Source organism: Chelonia mydas, chromosome 19 (genome assembly GCF_015237465.2).
Source record: "Chelonia mydas isolate rCheMyd1 chromosome 19, rCheMyd1.pri.v2, whole genome shotgun sequence".
In the NCBI taxonomy this organism is placed as follows: Eukaryota; Metazoa; Chordata; order Testudines; family Cheloniidae; genus Chelonia; species Chelonia mydas.
In genome coordinates this window covers 5636995-5649812 of record NC_051259.2, presented here as the reverse complement: position 1 = coordinate 5649812, position 12818 = coordinate 5636995, and the positions used below count along the sequence as shown (strand labels likewise).

Sequence of the window (12818 nt, the reverse complement as noted above, 5' to 3'; positions counted from 1 at the left end):
GCCGTTATCTAATAAATACAACGCTTACCGTGGTGACGGGGGCTGGGAGTAGCTCAAGACCGGGGGCCTGATTCTCTGGCGGTTCAGGCTACCTGTGACTTCCTTTGGGCTGAGTGACCGACACCCTGCGGGGGCGGGGTGGAGCTGGCCTGGGACCCCGCAATGTTGCCCTCTTCACTCTGTCCAAAAGCAGTATAGGGCCGCAGTGACTCTGCCGTGGGTCTGGGGCGCCACCTACTGGGGGCAACAAAGAAGCGACTGAGGGGAGTCCACCCCCGGCCCCTTGTGGCCCGGAGCATGCCTGTGGAGGGATTGAAGAGGAAGAAGGAGGCAGGCAAGCAGCCATCTACGTAAAACTTTAATGAAACAAATAAGTTAATAAGTTAGTAAAGTGAGGTAACTATCTTCGTCTCGGAAACAAGGGTCGCTGGGAATCACCTGGAGGGGTTTCCTACTTCTTCTCCTTTGGCCGAAGCCTTGCCCCCCCCCCCCCCCCCCGACCGCATCCCCATCCCGTACGGACACGAGACACGTCTGCCCAGGCAAGGGGGCCGGCGTGTGCCCTCCTACGCCGCAGCGCGATGGGCGCCCTGATCGGGGCAGGGGCACGGGGTGGAGGGTCTCGATGCACAAGTCAAGAGACATGCTAGAGCATGCAAGCAGGTTGGGATGAGACCGGCTCTGGGCAGGGGTCTCCGTGGGGGCGGGCGGCATGCACTACCTAGGCACGGAATGCAAGCGGGACTCAGCTGAACGGGGAGGGTGCCCCCCATGCCTGAGCTCCGGTGCACGGCCCTGCAGCAGGCGTCTCTCCCACCCCGACGCCGGTAGATCCGGGGAGCTGGCTGGGAGCTGGAAGGTGTGGGGACAGGTTATACTCTACTCACGTCCCCCGCCACCCTTTAGATACCCGCTGGGGCGGGCGAAGGGAGAGGGAGGTCCTTTTGACTTGACCTACGCCCCCACCATTGCAAGAGGGGCTGTGAAGGTCAGGGAGCCCCCAGGGGTGGTGAAAGGAGGCATTGGTGGGGCCAGGGTCCGGCGAGGCCCCCGCTCTGCCAGGGAATGGCACAGCGGCATGCCTGTGCGGGAGGGCGCATTCCAGAGCCAGGCTCTCAGCTGAAGCACTTGCAGGCTGGACAATTGCCCAGCCATTCCCAAGAGCCACCCCTTGTGGTAGCCTCCTTGCAGGCCAGAGCTGCCCCTTGGCAGCCTCTCGGGGAGGGGGGGAGAGGGAGGATGCAAACTCTTCATGTCGAAATTCAAGAGCCGCTCTTGGCCACCACAGAAGGCTGGTGCCTGATGTAATTTAACCGCAGGGAGGGGAAGCGCTGCCCAGCTCTGCAGGGGTTTGCCTCGGACCGAGGGGCAGGGGGACAGAGCGCGCACGGTGACCCTGGAAGACATTTAACTGCACAGGAGGGGTAACGCGCAGGCACGAGAAACACATCCCACCTCTCCTTCCAAGCAGAGATCCTGTGTTATGGGAAGTCTATTACCCCCCGCACCCTCCAGCCCCAGTCCCAGCCCCAGCCACCCCCATGGGAGCACCAGCAGGTGTGGGAAAACGGTGGTGTTTGGATTGGGAAGAGGGCTCCGGGTTCAAAGCCAAATCCGTTCCTAGATGGATTTGATGACACTGAAATCTTAGGGCCAAAAAAATCCCTCTTATGCCAGAGCCTGTTCCTGCTGGATTTCAGTCGCACCCCCACTAGAAAACAGGCCGGGGAAGGGGTTCTGACTCCAGGCCTGACCCAGTCAGCTCCAATGGATACTGAATATTCCTAACCACAGAGGATGTGCAAGGGAAATCAGGGCTCTTTCAGGAGCCAGAGTGGGGGCTAAGGCCCCCATCCGGTAGTGAACTCCTTTATGGAGCCCCTGGGGGACCAGGGACCAGGGTTTGAAATGAATGGGCTATCAATGGGGGACAGGGTAGGATCTATGGGCAAAGCCCCAGCGTGCTGAGAGGCACTTGAGCTGGATGACTAAGGACAGCAGGTCCCCAAGTGAAGCCCCGTGCCCAGCTGATGGGTTAGGCTGTAGAAGGGGGCAGAGGAGAGAAGCGATCCAGTTGGGGAACCACCTCTGGGAAAACGAGGTCTGGAGATATTGGGTACCCTAAGCTACTGATGCCTTCCGTGCCACGAGGAGACGTACGGAAGACACAGTGGGCAAGGCGGGCTGCCTGAGCTGGGCAGACTAGACGTGGAGGGGGGAAAGAAGAGCTAACAAGAAGCTACAGCATCCTTACCCTCCTCCTGGCTGCGCCGACACCCACCTATGCACCCCCCCCCCCCAACAGCCAGGTGCAATGGACCAGATCCAGGCCTGCTATTACCTCCACAGATTCATGCAACAGGGCTGCATTTGGTCCAACGAGCCAGTTACCCCCTTTCAAGTCAAGGGCCTGATCCAAAGTCCATCCGAGTCTGTCCGCCAGGCTCCAAAAGAGCAGCGTTCGCCCCGTGAAACCCCACTGACTCGAGCAGCCCAGGATCCGGCCCCAGGGCGCAGGGCAAACACCTATTGCTTAGGCTGACGGGCTACTCGTCCGCCTCTCCTGTCGGGATCGAGGGTTGCATATTGAAACACTGCTGCATACACGCGGCCCTCCGTGCTGCACTGCTCCGCAGATGGTTCCACTGGGCTTACTGAGTTACCGTCATGGCTGCAGGAATCGGAGCCCCTGCTCGCTGGGAGATAGGAAACCCGGGAGGGAGGCAAAACTTGGCCATTCCCCAGCGATTTCCTCGATCCAGAAGAAACCACATTCAATCGAGTCACAATGCCCCTTGTGTAGCACTGGATGGTAAAGGGTTACCGAGCCTTGCATAGCTGTTAGTAAGCACCCTGCTCCGGCTCCCGGGAGGGGCAACGGCGTAGACCCTCAGGGATGCCGCGTACGTTGGTGAAGAGGTCAGAACTGCCAATCTTGGAGTTGAGACGCTCTCGGTCATTCCATACCCTGTGTCAAAGCTCATTCCAAGGACGGTTCCCGGAGAGGCGCCCAGAAAAAGACCGAGTGACAAGGTGCACTGGCCTGTTGCATCCCTGGCCAACTCGCCCTCCCGCTGCACTGGGGCAGCACCACCCCAACCAGGGATGTGCCGGGAGAGGGGGATTTCCTCCGCAGAGAAGACGGCCTGCAGAGGATAAAGTCTAGAGAGGCTGATCCTATAAATAAAAGAGCTTCTTAGATACCAGGCGTTCTCTCGTCGGTTTTGTAGGTTTAATGCTTTAAGAAACTCTCTCTCTCGGCTGCATCCCCCGGGGTCCCAGCCCCAGCTGGCTCCCAGGTGCTGAATACTAGTTGCTTAATAATTCCGGCTCGTGCACGGTCAGAAGGAAGACTTGTTCAAGTAAAATCAAGGTGAGGCTCATAGTGCATCAGGACACGTTAGCCGAGGCCCCGTGGTCCCCAGCCCAGAACATGGCTGGGTTCACGGCTCGGTCTTCTTGCCTGCTAGCTATCAGTGTGTCTGTCTACAAGAATGTTCACCACCAGGCTCAGGACCGGTCCCCCAGCTCTGCCCCACTTGTGCTGGGAACCCCTCTCAGTCCATGTTGGTGCTGGCCGACCTGGAGATGTTTAAGGTCTGCGCGGACACTGAGATGTCCTCGTGCTCTACGGGGCTGTGGTAGTCGGAGGTGATGTCCGGGTCAAAGCTGGGGATCTGCATGGCGGCCAGGGTAAAGGAGTTCATGGAGCCTTTCCGCAGGCACTGGGAATAGAGGCCCAGTAACAAGTCCAGCTTGTGCTCTATGGATTGCACCTGGAGGGGACGGGGAAGAAGAGGAGGGGGATTGAGCCAGGCCTGATGTAATTGGAATGGGGATTCAGCATGTGGGGAAGCAGGGGCTCCCCAGATTAAGGGGGGACCAGGTTGCATGGTGGAGCAGAAGAGGGGGCTGGAGGGTGCAGTAGTTTTTCACTTCTAGCCAGTTGGGTCCAAATCCTGGTCAAGTCACATGTGAAAGCATTTTACTAACACGATGAACTGAACTCCCAGTCCTCTCCTCTGTCCATTGGACCCCACTCCCCTCCTGGAGCTGGGAATAGAACCCAGGAATTCAGGCTCCCAGCTCCCTTCTCTAACCTCTAGACTGCTAAAGAAAAAGAAAAAGAAAGTAACATGACCTATGGTCTATCTTCTCTTTACAAATCAACTGTAACAACCCCAGGACGTGGATGGTCGGACAGGCAGCCAGCTGGTTTCTCTCTGGCTGACACACACACATACGGGCATGGCAAGCGTAGGGGCCGGGCCGCATGTTCGGGAACGTGCACGGTGCTGCATGTGCCCCCTGACCTCAGCCTTACTTGTTTCTCCACTTTGACCACTCGGCCCATCATGCTAAGCTCGTCCACCAGGTCGGCCTCCAGGGACTTTTCTCCCTTCTCCCGAGTCTTCTTATCGACTGCAATGGCTCCCCTTCCCACGATCTGGTCCACGCTATGGGCGAGAAGACAGGACGAGGGGGAAAGCAGGAGCTCAGAACGAAAGGGGCCTTATTGCCAGAGAGAATCAGGCTCGGAGAAGAAAGACCCAGAAATCAACGGGAGTTCGGCCGGTAGGTACCTTGGAGGGTCTGGGCTGCCTGGCCTCCTACTCCCTGTCACTACAGGTTGGGGGGGACGCACCTTTTCAGCCCAAGGGCCAAACGGATAATTTCAAGCCGTTTAAGGGGCCACCACCTCTCTGTTTTAGGGTTTTATCCTGCTGCCCATCACCACAGCAGCTGGGTACCTTCCTTGCAAAATCAATAGCAATAGTGGGATCCCTGGAGTCTCTGGCACGTCTCCCTTTTTGGGGTCAAAATTCTACTTAAAGCAAAGGGTTTGGTTTTGATTTTATCCTTTTTTGGGCGTAGGGGTAGTTGGGGTTTTAGAGGTAGAAGGGATATCAGTGTAGGGTGGCAGAAGGGGGGGGTAAGGGTAGGGGCTCAGTGTGGAAGGGGAGGCCAGTATTGGGTTTTGGGGTGTCAGTGTTTAGAGGTACAGGGGGGTTTCAATGTCAGGGTTTAGGGGTGTATGTGTTGGGGTTTAGGGATGCAAGGGGGTCAATGTCAGGGTTTAGGGGGTCAATGTCTGGGTTTAGGGGAGAAGGGGGTCACTGTCAGGGTTTATGGGGTCAGTGTCAGGGTTTAGGGATGTCTGCACTGGGGTTTATGATAGAAGGGGGTCAATGTCAGGGTTTAGGGGGTCAGTGTTGGGGTTTAGGGGTACAAGGGAGGGGTCAATGTTTGGGTTTAGGAGTGTCTGCCTTGGGGTTTAGGGTAGAAATGGGGTCAGTGTCTGGGTTTAGGGGTGTCTGCATTGGGGTTTAGGGGTTCAAGGGGAGGTCAGTGTCAGGGTTCAGGGGTACAAGGGGGGGTCAGTGTCTGGGTTTAGGGGTGTCTGTGTTGGGGTTTAGGGATACAGGGGGGAGCAATGTCGGAAGCACGATTCTTATTGTACAAGCCGCACTTTCGCTCGCCCACTTCTAAGCCCAACGTGAACGACTCCCCTTCACCCTGTCACCCTCCCCTGCGATTTTCTGGGCTTGCCCGTCCCCCACCCACTTGCTATCTCCTGCTGGACCCAAGGCGTTGCCTGCCTCACCGGGCTGGCTGGGTTCGTCCCTGCAAGATGGCACCCATTCCGTCTGGGCGGCCCCAAAGCGAACCGCGCCGGCGAGAGGCATTTTCCGTTCCGACTCAAACACCAAGTGTTCTCCTGAACACAGTCACCTCGGGATACACCCTTGTGCTCGGGATACTCTCAGAGAAGGGCACGCGATGCGAATCTGACCCTTGTCCAGCTGTCGCTGGCTCCCCAGATGGGCCACCTCCTCCAGGAAAGCACTGACCCTTCTCGGCCTTCAGCGGGGTTCGGGCATGGCGCGTCTCAAAGCGCCAGCCTTTGCTGGTTACGCTAAAGGGTGAAGGCCCAGATTTTTAACGGTATTTCGGCTCTGCTGTGCCCAGCACTGTGATGCCGAAGTTACTTAGGCACCCAAGCCTCACTTTCAAAATGATTTAGGGACCAAGGCACCTCAATCCCATGGACTGTCAGCGGGATCTTGGCTCCTACCTGCCTACTCCGCAATGCACATACCTTTCAACGGCTGCGCCTAAGGGCTAAATCCAAAGTTCACTGACAGCCAGCGACCTTTGGGCCAGGCTGGGAGCAGAGTCAAACCTCTTCTCTGCACCTGCCCTGCCCTGGGTGCGTGGCGGGGTCACAGAGTCACTCGCCCAGCGTGCGTGACGTCAGCTATTGAATTATGCGGCTCCCGTCCCGCCTGGCCAGGGGCTGCGGAAGCAGCTATGGGACAGGCCCCTGTGGGCTGGGCAGCGGGAGCAGCTGGGCTGTGGCCCTTCGTGCGCCAGCTCACCGTGACTGGAGGCTCTTGATGCGGCCCAGCATGTCGAGGTGGCCGGCTGAGTACTGCTCGATGACGTCCTTGACGTCGTAGGGCCGCAGGGTCTCCTTGAACTTCCTCTTCGCAACCAGGAACTTCAGGATCCTGCCGGGACACAAGGGGTTGCCTGAGAGAGGGGCGAGGTGGGGACGGGTCTGAGCAACAGACTTGACGCGGGTCACGGCCCAGCTATCTCAGAGGCCCTAGGACCCACCAGGACAGCTGAGGTCAAACAAGGTCCCAGCGCCCTCTTTAAGCCATGGTCCCCAGAGATGGGACAGTGGAACTCCCCACCACTGGAAGTCTGGATGACTCCAGGGTTTACCATCTTCATGTAAGAGCGACCTGTTGGCACAAGGGCTTTCCCCTTGGAGACCATGACCACAGAATGGTCTGTCATCTCTTCCAGCTCTCTCAGGGTGTAAGTTACACTCTTTGAAGTGACACGATTGCACCCCTGACGCCCAGAGGTGCAGTGTGCGGCTAGCCGTGTCTGTCCCAGCTGCACGCTTTTCAGAGCCTGGGAACAAACAGGCACACTGCAAGTGTTGGGAGAGGAGGGGAGACGATCTCTCTGGGCTTTGCAAGATGTCGAGAGCAGTTACCGGATCTTGGCACCCTGGGCCGCTCTTCTCTTGTCGTGGGAAATAACCTGCCTGCTCGTTTTCCATGACAGTGAAACCTGCTCTGGGAAGGAAGCAGAGGAGAAGAGAATAACCCAGGCTCTAACTGGCTCCCTGCACCCTGGCTCGTCAGTCACCGGCTCCTTGTCAAACGACTAGCCGCAATGCTGCTAACGCAGCGGAGGGAGAGATGCTGGCGGAGAGGGCTCATTAGCAGGGCCGTGATGGAGAATTTCATAACTCGGCAGACGGAAGGATGGGGTGGGGGAGCATCTCTTGTGCAAACAGGCATCGTGAGCTAGCACAAGCCACTTGGGAATCTCAGGCTTGCGCTCTTCCAGCTTGTGTTAAGTGGCTTCAATTAGCTGGCGATGTTAGACATGCATACGCTGCAGGAAGGCATGCATATGCTGCCGGACCGGCCAGGGCTAGGACATGTCACAGCATGGAGGAGAGCCTGCTGCTAACTCAGGAAAAGGGAAAAGGCCAGGGTAAGATTTCTCCAAAGCTGCCCCCTGTTCAGTGCCAGGAAACTGCAGGCACAAGAACTGTCAGCTGGCAGGTAAGTGCCCGGTCTGTGGGTGCAAAGAACTATTGCGATGGTCAGGTCACAGCAGCTGGTCTTGAAAAATGCAGAGAGAATTGCACCCGCAACTGTTCGCATCCATGATAGAACCCAGGAGTCCTGACTCCCAGCCTCCTCCCCGCTCTAACCCTAGACCTCACTCTCCTTCCAGAGCTGGCAATAGAATCCAGGTGCCCAGCCCTCTGCTCCGATCATTAAGGATGTGTTCTGAGCTCACAGCATCTACTTCACTCCTGTTAATGCCCCACGTCACCTCCCCGTTAGAGAGCCAATGTGTTGTATGGGGGGGGGGTATTTCCACATATCTCCCCCCACCCCTTCTCCCAGTCTCCCCCACCATGCTACAGCAGCATTGCTGCAGCCTCGGTGCCCCAACCAGGCCAGAAGAGGTGGCTAGAGATCGCCAGGTCCCCGTTCCAGTGACATGGCCGTTAACAATGGCTGTATTCAGGGCGGCCTCTTCAGATGGGTGGGGAGCGGCCAGGGAGGCCTGGCTTGTGTCTGCAGTATGGCACGTGCACGTGGGTTTTAAGACCAGAAAAAGAATTAACCCAGGCACATAAAAGCAGGAAATCTTCTGCAACCAAACCAGCGTCTCCACCCACCCTGCTCCCCGTCCGCCTGCTCCTTTCGATCCTGGGTGCTGGATAGCTCAGCTCCCCGGGCTCAGGTGGCTTCGCCGAAGCCAGAACGCGCCTGCTTAGCAGAGCCGGTCATTTGTGTCAGGGACCCTTATCGGGGAACAAACCTGTTGGCAAATCAATGAAACAGAAAGAGGGGGCGAGACTGGCCAGCCCTCGGCATGCACGGCTCTGGCACGCAGGTGCAGGGAGTTTCAAGGATGGCTAGAGCCCACCTGGACAAGAACCTCAGCCTGCCCCTCCCCGCCAGACCCTGGACCCTCTGAGGCTCGGAAGGAGCAACAGTCAGGCTGGCACGGAGACAAGGGGAAATGCCATTTGCTGTTGGCACACACCGGATGCGTGAAAAAGAACGCCACCCTGGCTCAAAATTCCCAGCATCTGGCTCAAAAGGGGCCTGGGCTGGAGCGCGAAGAGCTGGACGCTGCTGAGGGATGGTGCATGAACTGTGGAACGGGCCACTCTATCGTTTGAGGCTGGGCACAGAGCTTGCCTGCTCTCCTCCCGTCACCCTCCCCACTCGCTGGCTACCCTGACCAGCCCGAGACCTATGGAGGTTAACAGCCAGTCAGGCACGAGTTCCCCCGCCGCGGCAGCCAAAACCCTAATGAAGAATCTCCGAGAGCCCACCCAGGGGCAGCTGCCTGGGAGAGGCCCCAACACAAACCTCCCGCAGGATGGAGGTGGCCAACGATTGCCAGGCCTGCTCCCTGCCACGGGCTGAGAACTGGTACCGGTGGGCGGGTGGGCGCAGGGATGGCTGGCGAGCTGGACTCACCTGACAGCCCGAATGAGCGTTTTCACAGCTGGCATGATGTCCTCGAAGGTCAAGTCACACTGGTAGCCCTTCTCCTCGGTGCTCTCCTCCACCAGGCCGTCAACTGAGGACAGAAAACAGGGACTTCCCATAAAGGGCTGGGGACGTGCTTCCCCCTTCCCAATTCAGGTGTGTTTCACGGGGTGCAGATCTCCTTTAGAGCAATCCTCACCCCAGTCCTCTCTCCGCCCATGCACGGGTTTGGGTTCGAGGTCTCCTTTGGTTCACCATGAATAACACGGGTTCTACATGGTTCAGCTGCGGGTCCTGTGGCGTTTACCACCAGGCTCCTCTCTAGCCCCTCCCAACCGATGACCTTCCAGCATGTCAGCGTCTTCACAGGCTCCCCATCCCCCTCTTGGGTAGGCCCATCCCCAAGCCACAGAGGGGGAAACTGAGGCATAGAGTGGCAGGTGACTTTCCTTGCACAGCGAGTCAGTGGCCAAGAAGCCTGGCGTCCTGGCCCCCACTCCTGCGCTCTAGCTACACAACTGCCCATGGAGGGCGGTGGGGGTCCATTCTGAAGGGCAACTCACATTCGAAAGACTTGGGTGCAAAACAGAAATGGGGGGCGGGGTGAGGGGGGGGAATGGGACTTACCCTCCACTGGTGGCCGAGGTTTGAGCCTCAGCGATGCCCGGAACCTGGTGCGGTCGTTGAAGCTCCAGCTCTTCTGCACCTTGGTGGGGCTGGAGGCCTCCTGCACGTTCTCGGTGCTGGGGGAGCGGCGCATGGGCGGGGCCAGGTGCTGCTTTCCCCGGCTGCCCTGCCTCTGCGAGTTGTTCAGGCGGATGCGGTCCTTGATGCCCATTTTGTTGCTGCGGAGTGGCGGGGAGGAAGGACAGCTGGCATTAGCCTGGGGAGGGGGAGCTGCCACCGGGAACCTGGAGGGGCACATGCAGCTTCTTCCTACTGGATCGGGCCAGACCCCGAGCTCCTTGCTCTGGCCCTCTCCAGTAAAGCCACGTGGAGTTTGCCCAAGGGAAGAGCTCAGGCTTTGCCCTAGTGTTGGGGGCTCGTGAATGGGGCTCGCCTGAAGCTGGCCCCGGCCACAACGGCACCACGAGCGCCTTGCACAAGTGAGAATCCCTGGATCCAAAGAGCTTGGAGTTGGGCAGGGAAGTCAGATCGTTGCTGCAAACTTTGCAGCTAGGGTGTAGACTCCAGTGGCTGGTGCAATGTGTGTGTGTGTGCGTGCATGTGTGTGTGTGACTCAGGAAAACACTTCAGCAAGCGCTTAAGTCCTGTTGACTTTAATGGGCTAAAAGCCCCGTGCTTCAGTGCTGGTCTGGGTAAGGGCCCTTTGTGAATGCAGATGTTTTATGGTGCGAAAAGCCCAGCGCCTGTATGCACTGAATGGAAGGAATGATTGCCCCTGATTATCTAACAGGGGACGGGCGTCTGGGTATTTTAGTTGAAACATTTTTCTGGCAGCAAAGAGAGCACCAGTGGGGAGGGGACAGCGGATGGGGTGGGGGGTGGAGAGACACAGACAGAGCACATGGGAGCTGGGAGAGAAACCACCTGGTATGAAATGAAGATAGACCTGAGACAGCAGGGAGGGGAGGAGACAGACAAACCCCTGCTTCTGGCGGGGCTTTCGGCACAAGGCTTCGCTGAGATAGCGAGCCGAGCCCCGAGGGCACTGCCCCTACGAGTCAGGGAAGATCCTTGTGTCTTGGATGTACCGAGGTGTCGCGTGTCACTGCAAAGCAGCCTGGGGAAGCAGTGGCATTGAGCTAACTCCAAGCTATCAGGAGTGACACCAGCCCCGCCAATGCCCTGAAGCACATCCAATGGGGCAAGTCACCTTCACCACTGCCTCACTCAATCAGGGCCTTGCAGCCTACAATACCCAGCTGATTCGCTTGTCTCCACCTTCCCACCTCTCACCCTGGACTAAGAGGTCGGGTCAGGCTCTCAGCAGAGGACTAGATAAACCAACACGATGTGCTGATGGCTAAACTCTGCCCAGCCTGCCGAGGGGGAAAGAGACCCTTTGGCAATTCATTATTTGGGTGGGCCAGGCCCTAATTTCCCTCCATTGGAATATCTTCCAAATTCTCACCCCTTTTGTGGTTGTTTTTTAAATCTGCCCCTCTGCGGAAGGTATGTATTAAAAACAGACCTCATTTATGTAGGACCTACACCAAAACAATGTTCTGTGCTCACCCCTTGTGGCTGGAGAGCCGCAGCAGTTAGCTCACCCACACAATCCCAATGGCCATGGACAAATGAGAAAATACAGCAAAAGAGACTTATGTTTGCTGCCACGGAGATGGAAAATTAATAAGGGCCAAAACGAGGGTTAGACAAGAGACACAAATCAATAAGGAAACACATTCCAGAGAGGGTGTTGGCAGACAATGGAGGGCGAAGACAAGGAGTCTGATTCTTGTCTCTGACACAGGGGTAGATCAGCTGCTGAAGTCAGCCGAGGTCCCCCCAGCGCACACAAGAGGAGAATCAGGGCCTGGTTTTACTATTCATCATCATTTGTACTGCGGTAGCCCTTAGGAGCCCAGGGCCCAACATTGCCAGGCACTGCCTACACCTAATGGCGGCCTTTTTGCAGGATTCCCTTTATAATTCATGATGTGGACGATGTCTGGAATTGTCCTCGCTCTGGTGGGTTTCCAGACTGCAGTGACATCCTCATAAAATCCAGTGGGGCCCGAAGGGTGGATGGGGTAGTAAAGACAAGTACGGAGGGGAAGTCAGCCCGGCCTCAATTCAGCAAGGTTTGGAGTGAGAGGAAAGCAGAGGGGGAGAGCCGATGAAGGCCAAGTGAGCAGAATCTCAGAAAGGCTCATGTCTAGGGTTTGCTTGTAAGACAAAACCCTCATTGGAATCGGGGAGGGGGAAGAAGGTGGAGGTGCTAAGGGACAACGGGAGTTTGCAACACAGCAGGACTCTAAGCCCCAGACCCAACCTTAGTACTTACTGCACAGGCTGAAAACAAAGGGAAGGATGAGAATGGCGACAGCCGCACGTGACGTGGAACGGGACAGGTATGCCAGGCCACTGGAAACATGGTGAGGACGTGTTTGGACGTGTAGGTTTGGGGGAGCGGGCCTGGCACAGCCACAGAGGGCTCAAATCAAACAAATCTTCCCATGAGCGGCATCATGTTCTGACTCCAAGCAGCTGGCTCCCCGGCGCACAGAACATCCATCACAGGGAGCAATCGCCGGCCTGGATCCCAAGCCCATCTCGACCTCAGTGGGCTTGGGATACGGCTCACAATGCAGAGCTTCCACTGAAGCTTGCATCCCTCTCCCACAAGCCGGTAGAGAAAGCTGCGTGGACGAGCGAGGGATACCCCGCAGGCATCACCTGCAGCTTCTGGAAGCCTGGCGGGCTCTAGAACGTTTGGGAGTTTGTCAGGTTCAGAACCTAGAACCTTTTAGAACTTTGAGAGGCTCCGGTTTTGCTCCGGGATCAGGGAGTGGAGAGAGAGGTGGCGACACAAAGTTCTAGAAGTTCCCGCTGGGTCGTAAACCTCCAAAAGCCCTGCCCAGTTCCAGAATGTCTCTCGAATCCCTTTCCCCGCCCACCCAAACCTGTCCGAGTTCTGCCAGCGCGTCGCGGGCAGATCCCCCGCATGCCAGCAAGCACGACCGCCACATACCATGCAAAAACGGAGGCAGAGCCCTACAGCCCATGATCAATACTGAACAGGAGGGGCGGGGCCTGGTGGTTTGTCATCAGCGATCGGTTCGGTCTCTCGATCGGCCCTTTCGC

At 57.4% G+C, this 12818-nt stretch overlaps 1 protein-coding gene across 8 annotated transcripts in view; it reads right to left on the bottom strand.

Annotated features, from left to right (window-relative positions):
- Positions 1-345: 345 nt before the first annotated feature.
- KCNQ4 (potassium voltage-gated channel subfamily Q member 4) overlaps positions 346-12818 on the bottom strand; it is a 78603-nt gene continuing 66130 nt past the window's right edge. For 6 of the 8 annotated variants that reach the window (XM_043532198.1, XM_043532196.1, XM_043532197.1 and 3 more), the window contains exons 10-14: positions 9675-9958; positions 9036-9138; positions 6381-6512; positions 4325-4457; positions 346-3776 (exon numbers count right to left, since the gene is read on the bottom strand). In XM_043532198.1, the coding sequence (XP_043388133.1) occupies positions 3558-3776; positions 4325-4457; positions 6381-6512; positions 9036-9138; positions 9675-9958 (871 nt within the window). In that variant the 3' untranslated portion in view covers positions 346-3557. The remainder of the gene's footprint in view (positions 3777-4324; positions 4458-6380; positions 6513-9035; positions 9139-9674; positions 9959-12818) is intronic. The other 2 variants (XM_037881810.2, XM_037881811.2) reach the window with 1 other exon arrangement.